Source organism: Diabrotica virgifera, chromosome 3 (genome assembly GCF_917563875.1).
Source record: "Diabrotica virgifera virgifera chromosome 3, PGI_DIABVI_V3a".
Lineage (NCBI taxonomy): Eukaryota > Metazoa > Arthropoda > Insecta > Coleoptera > Chrysomelidae > Diabrotica > Diabrotica virgifera.
This window is the reverse complement of record NC_065445.1, coordinates 217,128,189-217,152,031: the sequence shown is the minus strand read 5'-3', so window position 1 is coordinate 217,152,031 and position 23,843 is coordinate 217,128,189. Positions and strand designations below refer to the sequence as shown.

Below are 23,843 nucleotides of genomic sequence, written 5' to 3'. Positions count from 1 at the left end.
TGGCTTTTTCTATTCTTATTTTGATTTCTGCTGAGCTATCGTTGTCTTCATTCATATAAGTGCCTAAATATTTGTATTTGCTAACTCGATCGATAATTTCATTGTGTAAATATAAATTTTGGACATTTCATGTTGATTTCGATATTACCATAAATTTAGTTTTCTTTATGTTCAAAGATAGTCCATATTCTTCGCTGCAGTCTGCTATCTTATTCACCAATGTCTGTAGGTCTTCAAGTGTTTCTGCTATCAGAACGGTGTCGTCGGCAAATCTCAGATTGTTTAATCTAACACCATTTATTTTAATACCTATGGATTGCTCAGAGAGTGTTCTATTCATTACGTCTTAGGAATAGAGATTAAACAGGGTTGGTGACACATTTGCTATTAGTCGGATGTCTCGTTTATCTAAATTCTTTTCTGCCAGGAGTCTCATTAGATGATCATGCCGCACTTTATCAAAGACCTTGTTATAATCTATGAAACACATGGATACATCTTGATTTATGTCAAGACATCTTTGAGACATAACGTTCATTACAAACAACGCCTCTCTTGTTCCGAGTCCATTTCGGAATCCAAAGTGGGTATCATTGATGTCCATTTCCAGTTTTCTGTGTACTCTAGTGTGTATAATTTTCAGGAATATTTTCAGTACATGGCTCATCAAACTGATTGCACGGTAATCACTACATTATTTGGCATTCATCTTTTTTGGTATAATAACAAAGGTGGATAAAAGCCATTCTTGTGGTATTTTTCCTGATGTATAAATGCTATTGAAAAGTTCAACTGAAATGTGGATCGAGTCTTCTATCAGTTTAAGGATTTCCGTTGGTATTTCCGTTGGACCTGGGGCTTTACCGTTTTTCATTCTTTTTAGTGCGTACATTACTTCCTCTTCCGTTATTTCTGGACCTTCGTCTTCTTGTAAGTTACTTAGTTCAGATTGTTGTCTATCATCTGCAAAGAGTTCTTCAACATAGTTTTTCCACGTCTTCAACTGTTCTTCTAGTTCTGTTATTATGTTTCCGTTGACATTATAATATAGGGTATTTGGCTGCTTACGTTTTTGTGTACCTGCAAGTTCTTTCACTTTTTTATGTATATTAAAAATATCATGTTTTGCCTGCAATTGCTCTATTTCTTCACATTTTCTTTTATAAAAATCTTCCTTTGCTATTCTGATTTCTTTTTTGATTTCTTTCTGTATTTGTTTATACCTTTGTTCGTTTTTTCCTTTCATTATTCTCCGATTGTCTATGAGAAGAAGGATTTTATCAGTCATCCATCTTTGCTTTAATTTTGGTTTTTCTTTAGTCAGAATTTTCTCCGCAGGACTTGTTATCGCCATTTTTACGTTTTGCCATTTTTTATCTATGTTGTTCGTTGGCTGAGAAGTTTCTTTTTCATGAAGTATTTCTAAATTATTATTAATACATCTTTGCAGTTCCTCCTTTACCTCCAGGTTACATAGATGACTGACGTCTATCTGATTTGCTCTTCTTTTCTTAGGAATAAATTACCTACTTTCAATAGGTATAAAAACCTCTAAAATACATTATTTTTACATTCTATATTAAAAACTGGTCGACATTAAGTCGATGTCTTAAGATTTAAAGATCATATGTAAATGTATTTCATCCTTGCTCGAAAATTGCACAAGGTAAGTACTTACTTGTGTTCAGGTGAGAGGTTACGAACCAACTCTTGTTCGTAACCTCTCAGGTTACGTTTGTTCGTAACCTCTCACCTGAACACAAGTACTTACCTTGTGCAATTTTCGAGCAAGGATGAAATACATTCACATGTGATCTTTAAATCTTAAGATATCGACTTAATGTCGACCACTTTTTAATATAGAATGTAACAATAATGTATTTTACAGGTTTTTATACCTATTGAAGTGGCTAGTTACAATTACTTGTACACTGGACGTTTACACTGATGATGGTCAGTCTGACCGAAAACGTTTTGTACTTCCACTCCTTCGTGGATAAATTTTAAGGATGTCTTAATAAATTCATATATGCCTACATACAACAGAAGTGTTTACTTCATTCCACGTTGTTATATTGAAGGTAAACAGCCAACTACAGGGTTTACCCCCTTTTTAAAATTTTCTGTGTTCTTTGTTTTATTGGCCAAACTTCACTGTCATATGCAGATGTGATTACACTCTTAAGTATGGTATATATGAGCTGTTTGTTCGCGTTAGATATTGTTTGATCCCACATCCACGTTCATCATGGATACGGCTTTTCTACCCTGTATGTTTCTGTCTTTTATAGCTGCATCGAGTGTTCCATCTTGAATTATCTTGATGATCATATCTTCTAATAAGTCTAAGAAGAGACTAAAACGTGTAGCAATGTGAAAAATACAGACTTTTAGAGACAAAGTACAGGCGTCATGCCTTCTGCGTCACCTTATACACATAATTGATGTTTATGAACAACAATGAAACAACAATTGTTGTTTATGAACAATATTATGCAAATAAGGATATACTCAAAACAATATTTAGGAACAATGAAAATTTTTGAAACCACACTTCTAGTAGAACACATGTCGTGACATTATCTAATCGTGTACACTATGTACCTAGAAGACACAAAACTTCTCAGTGATTAATAGGTATTTTCAATACCTTTTAAACGAGATATCACTTGCCATAAGGTCTCATTTAAAATTATCGGTCACAGTGGCTCTGTAATGTCATCTATCACTATTACCTCAGTTCCTCGCCTGTTATGACTAGTTCTAGTTGAGAAGCTAACGTCCGTTTATTTCCTTCCTCCAAATGTCACTATTATAAGTATAACCCTTCAAAAGATACGAGCGGGTGGGGGACCGGACTTTTGACTAGCACTGTATACAAAGCAAAACACGTATTTTAATAAAGTTAAATAATCTGATTTCAGAGATACATCATAGTAAGGACCAGAAATCGGATCTTGAACTACATTTTATTCTTGGTGAAAATTTTTATACATATATATTTTATTATCATTTAAAATATCATTACAAAATAGTAAACATATTATCTATGACTATTTTAGTATAATAACTATGATGATCCTCTACTCCGATTATAATTCTAACAATTCCTTTAGAATTGTGCCCTTATGTAATTTGTAAAAGCCTTTACTGATCTTTCTCCTGTATACTTCTCCACCATTGGCTTGTGGCCATTCCTAAAGCATATTAGGGTTGGAACTTTTTTGATTTCGTACTTTGAAAATAAACTTTTTTCTTTATCACAATCTACTTTACCCAGAAAAACCCTTCCTGCTCCTGGAAATTCTTTGGCTATCGCTTCTGCTGTTTCATCAAATATAGGCAACGTCAATTGGCTGTATTTACACCAGTTAGTGTAGAACATTACAAAGATTAACTCATTGGAAGCTGAAACAAAAAATAGCAATCTTAATTTTAATATAAGGTATGTGCAGGTAATAACGCCAGCTTGGTAATACCGCTAACTCGTGATTTCTCAGAAAGTACGTTTGCTAAATAATAAATGGCAACATGGATATGTTCCTGATAGTATTCTAAATCACGTGATCATGTTTGCGATGACCTTACATTCGCCTGTGGTGTTTATGACAGCTACAGCTGAGTATCAGTGTTCAGTGTAGAAGGAGTACCGTTTATAATTTTACATCTTCGGTGTTTATTATATTGGAGCGGCGTTATTGATGAGTAATATTATTTGATTTCAGTGATTTGTACTTTGTTTCCTAAAGAATAAAATGATGCTTTCAGATTTTTAAGATAGTTTTGCTTATCTTCGAAAACCAAATTACAAACAATGTATGTGCATGTCGGTAATATCGCAAAGTCCAATAGATGGTAATAGTAATAACGCCTTAGCGTTACCATCCCTACTTAAAGAAGGTTGCCTTGGCAACCTTCTCCAGATACGTCGAAGGTTGGAAAAATTAAAAAGCGCTCTGCCGTAGAGTCATCGACAAGCAACAGTGATTCTGATGATATAGAGTTAAGTGAGATGGAAACATCAGATGAAAAAAAACATGACATTTCATTTTCAGATATATGCTAACCACTCCAGATTATGGTACAAAAATCTTATTGTTCTTAAATACTTACTTATTGTTATTTTTCAGCAAATATATCATTTTGAAGTATAATGTTCAATTGTTAGACCGTATTGCATTCGAAATAATAGGTTGGCGATATTGCCGACAAGGGTTGGATATATCGCCAAAGATGACTTTTTTTTAAAATTGTCCAGTAAATGTGTAAAAATACCCAAATTATTATTTTAGTGGATTCTACGTAATTTTTTCATGTAGTTCATTGAATAGCTCAAGTTGTGACATTTTTTTTTAATATGACCCACTATCCAACAAAAAAATTCTAAACCTTAGCTTGGCGATATTACCTTCACATACCTTATTTATTGGTCCTTATTTATTTGAAAATACTGATATTAGTACATTGAATCACGGTTTTTGCTCCAAATTTAAAAGAACCGCTTGGATTGAGATGAAATTTCGCATAAACATAGCTAACATGTCAAAGAAAAAAAGTGATATTGTGCTGATGTGTGTTTTTGCCGCGGGGGTGTCTCACCCCTTCTCTGGGGGTGAAATACTATACAAAGTTAATTGCGAGTAAATACATGTTCATTTTTTAACAAAAAAAACTCAAAAAGTATATATTTTGTCAAAAAAACATTGCTAGCAAAAATATAGCTTCTAAAAAATTAAAAAAAGGTGTATGTATGAACTCTCTAGACCCAGTAGAAGCAAAGTTGTAGTTAGTAAAAGATATGTTAATATCCGTCAAATTTCAAAGCGAATATTTTAACGTGAAATAACCAAAAAATGATGCACTCTTTGGTGTACAAAAGCTCAGTACAACTTTTTTAAAGTGTTTAAAAAAATATTTATTTTTGATTTTTTTTTTTACGTTTTTAGCATCAAAAGTAAGCAAGTTACGCTCAAACTAAAGTTGGTCCCTTTTTTTGGTAAAAAAATCTGGAAAATCACCCCTAATTAGCATCTTAAATCAAATTAACCGGTACCGCTTCACAAGTTACTTTACTTATGTATTATTTATTTATATGATCTGTATGTTTCATCGGTTCAAAGGGATTAGTTAATTGGTTTTAAAGTAAATTTATTTTAATTTTTAATTTTGAAAAAAAATGCTTTTTTTAAAATAACTTAAAATTTATTAGAGATAGCAAAAATCACAAAGAGTAAAAATACACGAATAAAGCAACTTGTGAAGTGGTATCGATTAATTTCATTTGAGATGCTAGTTAAGGGGTGATTTTCACGATTTTTTTTACCAAAAAAGGGGCTAACTTTATTTTGAGCGCAACTCCCTTACTTTTAATGATAGAAACTTTTTTAAAAAACAAAAGTAAAGCTTTTTTTAAACAATTTAAAAAAATTGTAATGCGCTGTCCCCAAAAAGTGCTTCATTTTTTGGTTATTTCACGTTGAAATATTCGATTTGGAATTTGATGAGTATGAACCTATCTGTCATTACTTAGTTACAATTATTCTCCTCTTACTGGGTCCAGGGACCTCATACATACACCATTTTTTCACTTTTTATGGGCTATATTTTTGTTAAGAACATTTTTTCGATAAAATAATTACTTTTTGAGTTATTTGAAAAAACCGTCTAAAAACGTGTTTTTTTTTTGTTGAAAAATATTCAGTTATGATACGAAAAGATGGATACTGAAACCTTTTTAAGATATTATACTAAATTTATATTCTATGCACTATAGCTCTTATGTTTTTGTTATTTTTCATTATGCTGCAGACTTACCCAAAATATTATCCATGTTTTCTTTCGTAAGATGTACAGCTTCACTCTTTGTTGGTTCTATTAAGTAAATAATCTGAAAAAGAAGAAACAATAAGTATATTAATATTTTATATCTGCCGGTTGGAGTTCAATTCTCACTAATGAAAATATACAAATCTCTATAATATACAATCTCTATATACAATAATTGTATGTGCACAAATATCTTCAACTGTAAGTTTGTTTTTAGATATTTGTAATACCAAAATTAAAATACTGTTTCTTTTGTTATCTTGTTGTATTTGTTCTATTTCTTTTAATTTCTGATTTTCTGGTTCTAGCTTGTTATTTCCATTCTTTAAACCTGCTATCTCTACCAGTAATCTAGTTTCCCTTGCCTCTATAACATTCTTTATCTCCGTTATTTTCATTTTTATTTTATTTATTACATCATTTATTGCTGCACTATTTTCTCCCATTATTATAATAATTAATGTTTCATTAAATATTTTTGTGTGTGGCCACCTTTATTGTAGCGATTAGTAAAATATTGTTTTGGCTATAAAAACTTTGTTTACGTTGTAAAAGGTTATTGTGCCACTTACTTTTATTTTAGTTGTTAACAATTAATTTAGATTTATTATTATACATCGCCTCTCAGGGCCGGTTCACAGTGGTCCAAAAACCCGAAAAGATGGACAAAATATGAAAACTTTTTTTGATTTGCATGAAATTAGGCATCCAGGGGTTTTTGAGGTCGCTAATTACGAATCCGAAGTCTAAATATCAAAAAACAAAATGGCGGATGTAATATGGCGGGTTTATGCATTTTAAATATATGTAATACCGTCGAAATTTGATATCCGGGGGTTTTTGAGGTTGCTGATTACGAATCCGAAATCAAAATTTCAAAGAACAAAATGGGGGATTCAATGGCGGATTTTTTATTTCAACGTTAAATTAGATTATTAATCATATGAAAGTCAAAACTAATTTTTACTTTATTTTTCAACAATACTGTACCTGACCCTTTTATCTCTGATTTTACCCTATGATACTGAAATAACTAAAGATCTACAGTCATAACAACTACCTGAATGCTGCGGTATGATCTGTTTATTCTGCGTTGTTAACGATTCATATTGAAACTCATAGCGCAGAGCGCTTGTACAAAAAATTCTCGAAAAACCAAAGGGGCAGATAGTGGCAGCTAATTTTTTTTTGAATCTTAAAGAGAGAAATATAAGCTAAAAGATGATTGTAGTAACATCTTGGAATTCGATGGAATATATAACTATTGCCCTATCTGAAAATTTAATTTTTTCAAAATATTTACTCTCTTATTACTTAATTTCAACTTAAAATATACTAAATATAACACATATACAAATATTTTGATATTATCGGCTTTTATTAAATATGGATCCACGAATATCCTCCCTTTTGCAGAATTGAATTTGCGCACTTCGTTTTCGAGATACACGCACAAGACTTTACGTATAAAATATTCGTTAATAGGGAGTTTTTGTGCACACAAATACGTAAACGTAACGCATCTTTTTGACATGTACGCTTGCGCATTAATGGTTGAACTCCCGTATCTCGATGCGTATTACCTAAAGTAACGTTCTGATACGTACGTGAGAACGCATCCCTATCGAGACGAAAGTCACCGAATGCACACGAGGATCTTGCCCGATTACCTACCAAATGAACATTTCATCAGCGTTTATCAACATTTTAAGGTTATATTGGTTATTGGTTTAGTCTATTTGAGTAAAATTATTCTGTTTGTAATTGGAAATTGGAACTTCATAATATATTTAAAATTTTATTGTTTTTAAGTTGTCTATTAATAAAGCACAACAAACAGATATTAATTTAAGAAATACAGTGATCACCACAATTAATAACTAGATAAACAAATGACCTAGTTTCAGTAAAATTTTCAAATAAATATTACCAAACTATTTACATTATACTGGAATTTTGATGTAGGTACAATAATTTACAACTAAAAAGTAGGTATAAACAAAAATAAAAAAAATTTAACCTAAGGAAAAATAATATATTTATATTTAAATAGAACCAATTAAAACCATACAATTTCATCATTCATTTATCTTTTTTTACATTTGTATATTAATTGTATATTGTGTGAACATTGTTTTATTTTTTTAGTGTCAACGGAATTTAAAAATGACTTAACGATTTGCTTTACGTTACGTTAAGGGAGTTACAAAAACTACCTATTTTAACATTCATCCTCTACGACACGTTAGTTGCTTTACGTATACGGAGATGCGTACGTTACGTAGCAACAAAAACTCCCTATTCTTAACTGCGCTTCTCTTCCGTAAGAAGGTCAACTTTGAACTGAACTGGAAATTCAGATATACTAGCTCTAGGGTTGCCAACACTGAATAGGGAATTTAATTCTCTTTTAGAAAATGTAATAATATTCTCGAAACGTTGAATTTTTTTTTGACTTTTGGCCAGCTTTTCGGGATTTTGGACCACTGTGCGGTTGTTCGAACGCTAATGATCACTATCAAATATTTAATTACTGTCACCAACTGTCAATGTCAACTTTGATTGGGTTGCTGAAAACATAATTGATTATAATTATGAGATTAATTAATCAATTAACATAACAATTATTAACATAATTGATTAACTAATTTCATAATTATAATCCATTATTATGTTTTCAGCAACCCAAACAAAGTTGACATTGACAGTTGGTGACAGTAATTAAATATTTGATCTATTAATTTAATCTCAATCTATTAATTTATTATTTGTATCGCCTGGGGGCAGGCGCCAAAATTTCGGCTCCAATGCTTTTTAAATGCATTCATTATTTTCGAATCCTGAGAAAACTAATAAGTATTTTTGAAACATTTAAACGCAGAATAAAAGATTATAGTATAAGAGCTGTGAGACATTTTTGAGTAGGTATTTTAGGCAACCTGAAAATTTTTCAGGTGACTTTTCTATGATAGCCTAATACAAAAATGCCGGTCTGGCTGGAGGGTAGCGGTTATTTTCCCCAAAAATCCCCCCCAAAGTTAAAAAAAGGGCAAAAATTGATATTACAAAAAATACCATTGACGTGACTTTAAAGTAAATTTAAATATTCAAATATAAAGAAAATAAACAGACCAGGCGATTTGAGGGCGATTTTAACTCTGCAAGATACTTGCATGGGCGTCCCAGGATTATTTTCAGGGGATGCATCTGAACTTCACAAGATTTCATCTGAATCTGTACATACTATTAACGAGTATAAAATATACAACTATACATGCATAGCTATGTACACTCCTTCCGGGCAGGGAGGTGCAATTGTTATTTTGACAGGGTATTTTTTAATATTAAAAATAAATATTCTAAAAAAGACTGGTTTTTTTTGGTGAAATTTTCCAACTGCCATGTGATCAAACAAATTACGGGTGCATATAAATGAAAAGCGCTATAGGTAAGCACCAGTGTGAGAAAGAGCGTATACCGATAGCTGTTTGCGTCCTCTGTTCTAACTGAGCGAGTCCGTTCGCTCGAGAAAAATCACGTGACCTAGCGATAACCATGTTGTTGTAACTTTTTCTTAATTAAAGGAAAATAATACGTACTATACAATACAGTGATGAGCAAGCTAATAACCGGCAAAATAGCTCAAAAGGTTGAAAACATAACACATTGCGAAACAAAAAGAGTTTCATCTCTTTTTGTTTCGAGATGTATTATGTTTTCCATCTTTTGAGCTGTTTTGCCGGTTATTAGCGCGCTCATCACTGTAGATTTTGCAAATATGATAGAAAAAAAAAACAAATGTATTATTATAAATATATAGGTAGAAAAGTATTAAACTATAGACTAAATTAATTCTGTGTCTTGTACTTCTTCTTCAAACTCCTCATCTGAGCTTAAATATTCATTCTCTTTTTCTTTGTTAGACTCCCCTCAAGACTCAGATTCGTCTTCTACCTAATCTGTAAATAGTTATAATATGTATTTAGAGTTAATTAAAAGATTATTAGTGATTAATTAATTGAGTTGCTACGTATTCTTTCTTTTAAAACCAATACTTAATACTTTTCCTTATATAACCAATCACATCAGGTTTTTTATTTCTTAGTATATGACCAAAGTAGCTCATTTTTTTCCTTCATAGTGTTGAGTATTTCTTGTCTAATTTTCATCTTTCTTAATGTTTCCGCGTTTGTTACGTGTTGTGTACATTATTTTTTTACATTATTCGATAACACTACATCTCAACAATGGCAAGTCTTTCTTCAGATGCGCCCGTGGTTGTGCAGGCTTCGACTCCGTACAAAATGACAGAGAATACGTAGCAAATCAATTAATTAATCAGTAATTAATTTTTAATAAATTCTAAATGCATATTACAACTATCTACAGTTCATGTAGAAGAAGAATCTGAGTCTCGAGGGGAGTCTGACGAAGAAGAAAAGAATGAATATTTAAGCTCAGATGAGGAGTTTGAAGAAGAAGTACAAGATTCGGACACAGAATTTATTTAGTTTATAGTTTTATAATTTTCTACCTATATATTTATAATAATAAATTTGTCATTTCCTATCATATTTGCAAAATCTATTGTATAGTACGTATTATTTTCCTTTAATTAAGGAAAAGTTACTTAAAAAACTATAATATATAACAATTACTCTAACGTTTCGAGGCACAACAACATGGGTATCACCAGGTCACGTGATTTTTCTCGAGCGAACGGACTCACTTCGCTAGAACAGAGGACGCAAACAGCTATCGGTATACGCTCTTTCTCACACTGCTGCTTACCTATAGCGCTTTTCATTTATATGAACCCGTAATTTGTTTGATCACATGGCAGTTGGAAAATTTCACCAAAAAGCTGCCTTTTTTAGAATATTTATTTTTAATATTAAAAAATACCCTGTCAAAATAACAATTGTACCTCCCTGTCCAGAAGGAATATACATAGCTATGCATGTATAGTTGTATATTTTATACTTGTTAATAGTATGTACAGATTCAGATAAAATCTTCTGAAGTTAATATGCATCCCCTGAAAATAATCCTGGGACGCCCATGCAAGTATCTTGCAGAGCTAAAATCGCCCTCAAATCGCCTGGCTTGTTTATTTTCCTAATATTTGAATATTTAAATTTACTTTAAAGTCACGTCAATGATATTTTTTGTAATAACAATTTTTACCCTTTTTTTAACTTTGGGGGGGATTTTTGGGGAAAATAACCGCTACCCTCCAGCCAGACCGGCATTTTTGTATTAGGCTATTATGGAAGAGTCACCTGAAAAATTTTCAGCTTGCCTAAAATACCTACTCAAAAATGTCTCACAGCTCTTGGACCATTACGTTATCATCGAGGGCCGAAAGTCCATGAAAACTTCTATAATGTTTATTTTAATATGTTACACAGCTGAAAAAAAGAGAACATTTAGTGTGCTTTTAAATTTTAAATAGCTCATTCAAGAGAGACCTTTTGTTTATTCTAAGGGACTTTCGGCCCTCGGTAATAATGTAATCTTTCATTATGCGTTTAAATTTTTCAAAAATATCATAATCTCAGGATTCGAAAAAAACATAATGCATTTAAAAAGCATTGGAGCCGAGATATGCACCTATGCACTTAAATTAAAATCAACGTGTACAGTCAATCCAGGGAAATAAGGTTTTTGTCGGGACACCCTAACCCAGTGGTCGGCAAACTTATTAACCAAAGAGCCAAATATGAACATTCTTCTTCTTCTTCTTCTTCTTCAATGGCGGTACAACCATTTGTGAGTCTTAGCCTGCTTAACAATGTTCTTCCATTCTGTCCTGTCGGATACTTTCCTTCGCCACTGCCTGATGTTCATGGTTTTAAGATCCCCCTCTACGTCGTCTATCCATCTTATACGGGGCTTCTTCCTCTTGTTCTACTTCCTTGGGGCTTCCAGCTCTGGATTACTTTTACAGCTCGACTATCTCAAATTCTTTCTAGGTGACCAAGCCAGTTTAGCCTTTGTGACTTTGCAAATCTAACAATATCTGCGCTCTGAATTAGTTCATCCAGCTCGTGGTTTATTTTAATTCTCCCCGAACCATCGCTGCATTGGGTTGGTCCAAATATCTTCCTTAGTATTTTGCGCTCAAATATTCTTAGTTGATTTTCATCATCAGTGGTTGAGAGGGTCCACGTTTCACATCCATATATATGACCACTGGTCTAATTATTTGTTAATTCATTAAGTCTTTTTATGCATAAAAGCACTTATTACTCCGTGCTTGTACTTCTTGATTGATGCTGTTGTCATTTATTATTGAGCTTAGGTAGGGAAAAGTGGAGGCACTATTTGTAGCAGTGGCGGCTCGTGTTTTTTACAATATGGGAGGATATACATAACTCTAAAATACCTAGACGCAAATTTGCACTAGCAAAAAAATGCGCCAAAAAATGTAATGTAAGGCCCCATTTTGTGACCATTTTTTATTTACATTTTAAAAAATTATTAGACCAAAATAATTAGTCTAATTGTAAAAGTTTAATAAGTACCAAAGTTTGTGTCGTTTATTTGTTAACAATTCCATCGTTGAAAGTAGATATGCATATCAAAATAAATACAGATTTGAAGTTTTGTAGTCCGTACAGGTTGAAGGTTCACATTTTTTAAGATACTCAACTGAATTTTTTAATTCTAAACGTGACCTACTGCGAATCCAAAAACATAATAAATTACCGATATTTTGCTTTGCGTTACAAATATCGGAAAAAGTTATTTGCACAAGTTGTTCCAAATATTATTCTAACCCCAAATACCAAATTTCATAACGAAATTCGCACTTTTAGTTTTTTCATTATTTTTAGTCAGGACCCTAAAATTCGTTGTCCCGAGATGCACGCAACTGCAACGGAGCCGAGAAGCTAGTTAGCCTCCGTTGGTAAATCTCCGGGCAGCGTGTGATGGCACCGTAGATGCCACTGTTAGGAGACCGGGTCTCCTTAAACCCCTGCTGCGCTCCGCGGAGCATTGGCAACGGAGGCTGGCCGGCTTCTCGGCTCCGTTCATGCATCTCGGGATAACCCAGGGTCCTGCATACAATAATAATAAAAAAACTGAGACGCAATCATGCGTTCTAATGCTAATGCTCCGTGCGTATGGATATTTAGCGATAATATGGAATTTACACGTTGTATAATAGTGAGAGTGCTTGTTGTTTTTCGCGATTCAAGATAAACAAAACAGAAACAGTGTAGCGTGTGTAAAAAATTTATGGGGAGGCTAAGCCTCCCTTGCCTCCTCTGACGAGCCGCCATTGATTCGTAGGTATGGTTGTCTACCTTCATATTCTCATGTTGATTCCACTTTGTGCACTATACAGGGTGTTTCATGAGTAATTGTCCATATAGTAAATGGAGAAACCTTAGCACAAAATACGAAGATTTAACCTAAAACACTTAAATAAAATGTGGTTCCTTACTGAGTTACAGGGTGTTTTATCTAAAAATTTAAAAATTATTTTTGCTCAGCATATTAAAACTATTCACCGTATCCTTTTCATACTTGGAAGGAAGTATAGGTGCTGTATAAACTACTAAATTATTAAAAAAACATTTCTGGCTATTACCAGAGGCGTACGACGGGGGAAGTGAATGGTTTACCCTTTCCAAATTCTACGCCCCTAGCGGAATGGCTATTTTAGTTCAATTTTTGGATTCTTCAATACTTTTTATGAAAATAATGTACTCTTTATTCGTAACGATAAAGTCATTAATTTTCGAGATCTTTGAAGTTAAAAATGAAACGACACGGTTATTTTGATTAATCTATTGTGTCGCTTCATTTTTAATTTAAATATCTCTAAAACCAATCACTTTATCGTTACGAATGAACAGTATATTATTTACATAAAAAGTATTGAAAAATCAAAAAATTACACTAAAATAGCAATTTCGTCAGTGGCGTAGAATTTGGGAAGGGTGAACCAGCCACTATCATCTGTCGTAAGCCTCTGGCAGTAGCTAGAAACGTTTATTTATCTCAATTTAGTAGGGTGTACAGTACCTACACTTTCTACCAAGTATGATAAGGATACGCCAAATAGTTTTAAAGTACTGGGTACAAATAATTTTTAAATTTTAATCATATTTTATGAATCATATAAATTTAATCAAAATAACTGTACCGTTCCATATTTAACTGCAAATATCTCGAAAACTAATGACTTTATCGTTATCAATGAGGAGCATATTATTTACGTAGAAAGTATTGGAGAATCTAAAAATGGCACTAAAATAGTAATTCCTCCAGTGGCGTAGAATTTGAGAAAGGTCAGCCAGTCACTATCCCCTATCGTATGCCTCTGGTAGTAGCTAGAAACGTTTGTTTATCATAATTTAGTAGGGTGTATAGTAGTCGCATTTTCTGCCAAGTATGAAAAGGATACGTCAAATAGTTTTAAATTGCTGAGAAAAAATAATTTTTAAATTTTTAGATAAAACACCCTCTGTGGCTCAGTGGTAAGACCGCCTAACCTTTCGATCGAAAGTTCCGAATGTTAGTGAGTTCGAATCCCACCAGGGTCAGGAATATTTTCATTTATTATAAATTAATAAATGAAAATAGTTTCCCTTGTGGGATCGGTACTCACCGGAGGGACCGCAGACGTTCGGATACAATTAGCGTCTCTTTGAAAAGACAATGACGTCGACTTTGCAAAGTAACAAGACACTTACTCAACACACACACTACACATTACACCTGAGTTAGTGATAAGTTATACAATTACGTGGCTAAAGGTTCTAGTTCTAAACCAAGGCCGCAGAATCAGAGAAAAAAAAAGGTAAAACACCCTGTAACTCAATAAGGAACCACATTTTATTGAAGTGTTTTAGGTTAAATCTTCGTATTTTGTTTCTCCAGTTACTATATGGACAATTATTAATGAAACACCCTGTATATTTTGTTTTGCTTTCATTTACATATATACAGACCAAACTTAGCAGCTTCCTGTTTCAGCTTTATAGCTTTTTCGCTTAATACCTTTTTGTTCCGACTTATTATGGCAACATCATCCGCATATGCGCATATTTGCATAGATCTTGTATTAATACAGCCGTTTATATCCAATTTTCTAACAACAGCTTCTAAAGTTCGATTAAAGTTGTTGTTGATAAGGCATCACTTTGTCTAACTCCATTTTCAATAACAAATGCCTCTGTCATATCTCCATCTATTTTCACCATAGCTTTTGTTCATAACTATGAACATTAGGTATAAGAATTTAAAAAAATTGGGAAACCTGCTTGGGAAATAAACTTTTATTAGGTTCACTAAAAAATAAGTAGTAGGTACACTAAATAAAACTATAGGGTCTATCCGGCCAAGATAGTGAAAAATTGCCCCAGCGATATTCCAAAAATAAAAATACCATGTTGTTTTACATCAAAAAGTATTTAATTCGACCAAAAATGTTTTAGTCCCGTAGCCCTACCCACAACCCCCAAACAATTAAGTAAAACGTGTTTTTCCTTTTTTGTCGATAACTATCTTCGTTTCGAATCATCGTAAAACTTTATTTTCTTTCGTTTTGTAGTTTTTTCATTTCCTACAACATTGTATTTTTTACAAAATTTTTGGCGCAAAATTGATTTTTTTTTTAATTTTGAAATGTAGAACCGAAAAGGGAAAGAACATCAAACGCGAACTTTTTCAGCTGATCGTAACAATCAGGAATGCTTTTCCAAGGTTGAAAATGATTATGTCTTCCATCTCCAAAATTACATTTTTTCTTTTCCAATATTTCCAAATCAACATAAATGTGTTCAAATTTAGAGCGTCATACTTCCTTGTTTTTTAAATCTAGCAATTTTATTTCAGAGCTGACAATGTCAATTTTAAAAGGAGAAAATTTAAACTCGGTTATCGTAGCGTATTATTTATATTATTAATAATAATTTATAAAAAGAGATATAATATAAGATAATTTAGTAAAATATGATGTAATTTTTTAAACACTTTTCTTTACTTCAATAGTTTGCATCAAATCTTTAGACGTTAATTTAACTGACTTTTCTTCAAGGCAAATGAATGAAAATTCATCAGTCAATAAAACAATATGTTTATTAATTATTGTTTAAATAAAAAAAAGATTTTAATGGAAAATGCTTGTTTTTTACAATGTAGAAACTTGAAACTTATACGGATTGCAGCTAATGATATGAACTATACATAATTTCACTTTTTACGTTAATTTTTTACGTTATGCTTCATAAATAAACAATAAAGTTTCAAATTTTTTGCCAATTCCGACTACTTTTCATGTTTGCACGTCATACCTAATATGTTTTATAAATATTTTAATAAACATGTTTTTAAACAATCATATATTTTAATGTTTGAAAAGTGTAAAACTAAAAAATAAAAAATTAAAAAATATGAAAAAATATTTTTAAGAAACGCTTCTCTTTAGTTACGAGTGACTAAAATTAAACATATTTTAAAGAAATCAACTAAAAAAAGCAAAAAATAAAAAAAAATTGAAAAAATCTAACACATTCGTTAAAGAAAAGCGTTGTGCGAAAACCGTTTATTCTATGAAGACGCGCCGCGCTTTTCTTGACAAATGTGTTAGATTTTTTCAATTTTTTTTTGCTTTTTTTAGTTGATATTTTTATATGTTTAATTTTAGTCACTCATAACTAAAGAAAAGCGTTTCTCAAAAATATTTTTTCATATTTTTGAATTTCATAATAAGTTTTGTGTTATTGAAAATATTATTGTGCTTTCCGTGGATATTTGTGCCAGAGCCGCACTTGAGGAGCCAAAGAGCCACATCCGGCTCCGGAGGCGCACTTTGCCGACCACTGCCCTAACCTAATAAGTAGGTACATTATAAATACAAAAATGCCCGTCACGTTACAGTTGGGAAGCATATAATAGTTATTAACAAATAAGAGTCAAACATGGCAGTTCTTTCCATTAAATCGCTACAGGTAAAAATAGCGTAATGGGATAATTATTATTTAGAGTATTCATCTTTTAGTAGATGGGCAAAGGTTGGCAGTTTTTGAATTTTGGTCAGATCATTTGTTGCTTTGTAAATTGCAAAATAGGGCTAAAATTCTGAGAATCAAAAAAATGACAATGTGGCGCGCAAGATGTAGTAAGATGAGATGAGGTAAGCAAAGACGAAGAGAATGGTTCAGTCATGCAAAAAGAATGGAAGAGCACAGACTACAAAAAATTGCGCTAGAGGTAAATCCAGCTGGGAAACGTCCACCGGGTAGACCACCGAAAAGATGGAGAGATAGCTGGCGTCTACCTCTGAAGAAACACTTCAACGTCGGAATTAACAGATCGACAGATCTACAACAAGTATAAGAAGAAGAAGAAGAAGAAAGAAGAAGAAGAAAGAACAATAAGAAAAATTTGCTATAACTTTTTTAAAAATAAACTTAAGACTTTGATATTAGATTAAAATTGGTCAATTACTTCGTATAATGCACAAAAAATTCAAGACGATTTGTCTATTAGTTTGAATTAATAGTCGGAGAGATAGAAGCGGATTTTGTGCGTGATAAGTAATATGGAAAAACTATACGGGGATATGTTGAATTACTTGTGTACATGACTTTCACCACCGACCGGAAACCAGAGTTGGGGCCGAGGGTAGTTATAAGGGGTCAAAGTCGCGAATTTTATTATTTTTTTTTATGACGCTCATGATCGAGATCGCACCGAGACGTGCACCAAAATTTGGGAATAAGTAGGTCGTGACGTAACTAAGTAAAATCTCCAGGGGTGGCACGCTGCGTGGCCGACAAAGGGGTGGGGCAGGGGTGAATACAAACAATATAAGGGTTTTTTTGCGTCGTTCATGATTGAGAGAGTGCACCAAAATTTGGGAATAAGTAGACCATGACATAACTAAGTAAAATCCTCAGAGCCGGAAACCAGAGTTGGGCATGAGGGTAGTTATAAGGGGTCAAAATCGCCGTTTTTATTATTTTTTTGTGACGCTCATGATCGAGATAGTGCACCAAAATTTGGGAATAAGTAGGTCATAAGGTAACTAAGTAAAATCTCCAGGGGTGGAACGCTGCGTGGCCGATAAAGGGTTGGGGGTAGGTGTGAATATAAAAAATATAAGGGGTTTTCTGCGACGTGCTAGATTGAGATAGTGCACCAAAATTTGGGAATAAGTAGATCATGACTTAGCTAAGTAAAATCCCCAGAGCCGGAAACCAGAGTTGGGGATGAGAGTGGTTTTAACGGGTCAAAGTCGCAGTGTGTATTATTTTTTTGTGACCCGGCACAACATTTGTCCCCCACGCAGCGTTCCGCCGCTAGAGATTTTACTTAGTAATGTCATGATCTACTTATTCCCAAATTTTGGTGCACTATCTCGATCACGGACGGCAAAAAAAACCCCATATATTTTTATACTCACCCCTGCCTACCACCCCTTTGTACCCCAAGCAGCGTTCCGCCCCTGAAGATTTTACTTAGTTACGTCATAACCTACTTACTCCCAAATTTTGGTGCACTATCTCCATCATGAGCGCCACAAAAAAAAATAATAAAACCGCGACTTTTACCCCTTATAACTACCCTCGTCCGCCACTCTGGTTTCCGTCTCTGGGGATATTACTTAGTTATGTTATGGTCTACTTATTCCCAAATTTTGGTGCACTGTCTCAATCACGAACGTCGCAAAAAACCCCTTATATTTTTTATATTCACCCCTACCCCCACCCCTTTGTCGGTCACGCAGCGTTAAGCCCCTAGAGATTTTACTTAGGTACGTCATGACCTACTTATTCCCAAATTTTGGTGAACTATCTCGATCATGAGCGTCATAAAAAAATAATAAAAACCGCGACTTTGACCCCTTATAACTACCCTCGGCCCCAACTCTGGTTTCCGGCCGTTGGTGAAAGTCATGTACACAACTAATTCAACATATCCCCGTATAGTTTTCCATATTACTCATCACGCACAAAATCCGCTCCCAGCTCTTAGACTATAATGAGTCAAATTAAATAAATTATTAGAAGAATTTTTTACTAAGCAACAACATTTTTGTTTAATGTTGTTCTGAAGCTATTTCCTTGTGGCATTTTTATAATGAACTATTTTAAATGGGAAATAAGCCACAATTTTACCAAAAAAATGAATTTATTAACGTTTCGATGCCCAAGTCGGGTGTCGTTGTCAAAATACAAAATAATACTAAATAAACAAAAATGTTGTTGCTTAGTAAAAAATTCTTCTAATAATTTATTTAATCTGACCCATTTATATCGGCAATTCAGGCATGTATTATACAGTTTAAAGTAGAAGACTTTAAAAGGATATTGCCAATATTGATAAGTTGCGTTCCTGGGACGACTTTACTAAAAGATAGTTCATTCGATTACATGAAATCAACCCCAACTCAAGAATATCCGTCACAAAAATCATAGCATGTGATCTGTCTTTAAAAATTGTGGCTTATTTCCCATTTAAAATAGTTCATTATTTTTGTTTAATTCATTAATATTTTTTGTATTTTGAAAACGGCATCCGATTTGGACGTCGAAACGTTAATAAAATCATTTTTTTTTAGTAAAATTGTGGCTTAGGTATTTCCTATTAAAAATAGTTGATTAGTTTGAATTTTATTAAATTGCTTATACCACCGAGACATTGCAATGTTATTTTGCTCAGCTCAGAACATAATAATGATTCAGCGATTGGATTGTGCGGATACCAAAATGAAAGAAGAATACTTATATTTTTAGTATATTTAAAAAAATTAATAACAGTTATTTTTATCATTGCAAAAACATTTTACTAACGTATAGAGTCATTTTTGGGTTATAAATAATTTAAATATCTTTCCTAATATTGACTGTATACCGATATTTACACGAATTTTCACAAAAAAATTTCGCCTATATCAATTTAGGGTCAAAGTTAGCTATACGATACGTCGCTAATTTTGGTCTTGGAATTTTCATCAGGTATCCCTCACAGAATATCTTTTAGTACTTTAAATATATGTATAAGATTTTTTCAGCTTTTTTCCTTCCTTGACTGCGGTATAAAATAAACGTAATCAAGTAATCATAGTACCTATCAGATACAAAGTTTTGGATAATTATACAAAAAGTCTTCTTCTACTTCTTTTTGTGTAGACATGACTGTCTGTTTTTCAATGTGCCTCCAGTAAGTTGTCATTCCATCGTTTTCGTGGCCTTTCCACTGATCGTCTTCCTATTGGGAAACCGTCTCTCGCTATCCTTACTACTCTATTTATTGTCATTCGGCTTATTTGGTCTTTAATGTTGTCCACCTTGCATCTCCGTCGTATATCTGCACTTCTAGATCTATCCCATAATGTTTTAGCATCGATTTTTCGTTTGTGTTTTTATCTCTGCTGTTTTTAGCATTTTTTTGTCCTTTCTGTATCAGGTCGTGTTTCTGCCGCGTATGTCATTATTGGTGTGATGACTTGTAAATTCTGCCTTTTACTTCTATCCCGATATTTTTATTTCTCAATATTGTTTCATTCAGGCAACCTGCGGCTCTGTTTGCTTTATTCACCTGATCTTACACTTCTGTTTCGAGCTTTCCGTAGCTAGATAGTGTGATGTCTAGATATTTAAACTCCATGACTTGTTCTATTATCTGACCCCAGAGCTCTAATTTACACCTTATTAGATTTGCTGTTATAACCATGCATTTTCTTTTTTGGGGAAATTAACATGTTAATACAAAAGGTACATACTATAAGTTATTATTCAATACCTAGATAGCGAATGGTAAAGATTTAGCATAAAATTGTATTTGTATTTAATTGACGATTTGTATAATTTTAGTAAACTGTATTTGTTATTGTTTTCATTTATGATTCTTGGAAGCTTTGTCTATAAAATTGTTAAATTTTTCATGACAATAAAGCATATTTCTATTCTATAGTCTTACATAAAGTAAAAAAGCAATCAAGTCATCATAGTATCACATACAAAGTATTGGATATTGTACAAAAAGTACTTGTAATAGGGAACTTGCATAAAATTAAAAAAAAAACTCATACAGAAGTAAAAACTTCAAGTTGTATACTGGTATAAAATCGTTTATTAAAAACTTCATAAAATGTCATCCAAAAGGATTGCAAAACGTTTTAGTTCTAATTCAGAATATCTTCAGTACCTAGAATGAAGTATTTCCACGTTAGATTGAAGCAAAAAGTTAAAATTGTGACTGGTAATAAGAAAAAGACATGTGGAGAATACTCATTCTGGTGAGTAATTGGAACTAGCACACTATTTAAAGTGGTAACCTCATAATATGTGGTTTATATAAGATGAAAGTTTACTTATCATTTTACAATCGATGACGTCACACATTTAACCATGAAATATACCTACCTTAAATCCAACAATCCATAAGTTTTTCTGGAATAGAGAGTTGCTAATTTAGACTTTACTAATAGATTCTAATATTTAAATAATTTAAATTGCATTTTCAGACATTTGTTAACAACCATTACAGTTTAAATAAAATCCAAAATTAAAACTACACTTTTTAAAGTTCTTAATCAAAAATTGGCTTTATCCTGTCTTGTCATGTCACGTTTGTCATATTAAATGTCCAATTCCTATTTTATCAGTTGGTCTGTGCCCATTGAACTAGCAAGAACTTAGTATTTTCGAGCAGGGAAACATGTTGTCCTTTGAGCATGTATTCAATTTAATCTACTAACATCGACTTGTAGTCACCATATTTTCTTAAAATATACTATGTAAACCATATATTATGAGGTTACCGCTTTAAATAATGTGCTAGTTCCATTTACTCAGCAGAATGTAAGTATTCTCCATGGGTTTGTTCTTATTACCAGACACAATTTTAACTTTTTGCTTTAATCTAACGTGGAAATACTTCATTTTATTCACTGAAGATGTTCTGAATTAAAACGAAAACGTTTTGCAATCCTTTTGGATGACGTTTTAAGAAGTTTTTAATAAACGATTTTATACCAGTATATAACTTGAAGTTTTTACTTCTGTATGAGTTTTCTTTAAACTATGGTATACAGCCAACTATTGGGATTTTCCCATTGATTTTATAAAATTTTAAATTTGAAAAAATGTTATAAATCACAACATAACATAATTTAAAACATGTATCAAAGATAAAAAGTTATTTTTGTGTTCCGTTTGTCCCCTAAAGACGATTCTAAATTCAAATTATTGCAGGTGGCCCAAAACGCGTCGTGACCTCATATGATTATATGTTTACATTCTGCACCAACAAAGTAAACAAAATTGTATATAGTTTTAAATTAGACATTATAAACGTCAGTAGAAAATATGTTTGATCGTTTGAACTATTTTAAATCCATAGAAAACTTGTACTTTTAGAAAATGGCACTAAACAACACGTGTTTTCTTTTATTTTCCATAGTAAACCTTCTTTCCTTTCCTTCAAAAACTGTATCAAATTCCAATCTCAACAAACTGGCATTCGATAAATTTATTACAATGGCATATTTTTACAATGGCATACGATAAATGTTATTAGAATATAAATATTTTTTCCTTATTCCGCGACGATGAGCTGGCCAAATACCCAAGTAGGTGGAGGCCAATAAACTAAAGAAGAAGAAAAGAATACACCTAGATATAACCATAAATATAAATATAACCATAAAGTTTAACTATGTGACGTCACGGGTCGTTTGAACTATTTTAAAATACAGAAGATTTTAAACTTAGACATCTGAGTTATTATGAGTTTTTCAAGCGTGAAATTTTGGAAATCTCATTTTTAAACAAAACTGAACAATATTATGTAATAAAAAAAATGTGCAAGTTCCCTATAACATATGTGATACTGGAAAGAATAATAATTATTGCATAACTTTAAGTAACTAATCTCTACTTACCGTAGTTAATAAAAATAGAGTAGTTCTAATATTGTACATTTTTGATATCCTAAAAGTCATCACAGCTCAAAAGTTTTTATAAGAATAAATAAAAAATACACCGATTTACCAACTTTGCATTAAGACCGACAGTAAATATAGTAAACGATGAACGACTAATGGAATCTAACTATTTTAATATAAAAGGAAGACAATTTATATCAGAAATTTTGGAACTTCCTTAATTGACAACCCTTTAAAATATTGCAAAGTATTGGACAGTGGCGTAACTACACCATTTGAGGTCCGTGGCAAATTCATTGGACGGGGCCCCAAGAAAAATCTTTAGATTTAATTTAATTTTAATATTACCTACTGAGATAGTTAGATACTTAAGAGTATATATTGTAAAATTCACAAGGAATAGCTATTTGTATAACAAGGGAGGAAAGTGCTACTTTTCCTCCCGAGAATAAAGTTTACTGCCCGACGCGTAGCGGAGGGCAGTAATCATTCAAGGGAGGAAAAGGCACTTTACTCCCATGTTATACATATGGTCTTTTCACCTTCCTCAAATAACAAATAATTTTTTCATTTTTACTTAATTTATTTATGTAACTAACCAACAAAATTAATTAAAACTAAAACTAACAAGTAGGTAGAATCTAACTATCAACTGTCAAATATAAGTCAAATTATTAATGTAAACATTGTTAAATAAAAATAACAATTTACTGTTTTTTACCATTCTGCAAAATACAGGGTGTTTTATAAATAAACGTTAAAATGTATAGATACTTACGTAATAGAAAATAGATATTGTACAGGGCGTTAATAAGTTATATTTCATGAATGAAATACCATGACGTCACTTTTATTTCTCCTCCCTAGGGAGGAAATGTACAACTTTGCTCCCTACAATCAGGTCCGCAAAAGTATACTTTCGGTAGAGGTAGGTGGAAAAATAAATTCCTGTAGCCGCTGTATACCATTATTCACAAAAAATTATAAAACCCTATATAAAAGATACATTTTATTTAAATCCCTTAAAGGGCTACATCAGAAAGTTTTCGAACTAAAAATTCATCATCGATGATGATGAATTTTAAGACATCTGAAATAAGTATAA

General features: G+C 32.3%; 1 protein-coding gene across 1 annotated transcript; it reads right to left on the bottom strand.

Annotated features, from left to right (window-relative positions):
• Nucleotides 1–2,894: 2,894 nt before the first annotated feature.
• Nucleotides 2,895–22,888, bottom strand: LOC126882366 (endoplasmic reticulum resident protein 44-like). Its single transcript, XM_050647258.1, has 3 exons — nucleotides 22,736–22,888; nucleotides 5,815–5,887; nucleotides 2,895–3,408 (listed from the first exon to the last, which is right to left on the bottom strand). Exons 1-3 carry the CDS (start codon nucleotides 22,793–22,795, stop codon nucleotides 3,113–3,115), a joined length of 429 nt encoding a protein of 142 aa, XP_050503215.1. The 5' UTR covers nucleotides 22,796–22,888; the 3' UTR covers nucleotides 2,895–3,112.
• Between the last annotated feature and the right edge of the window lie 955 nt (nucleotides 22,889–23,843).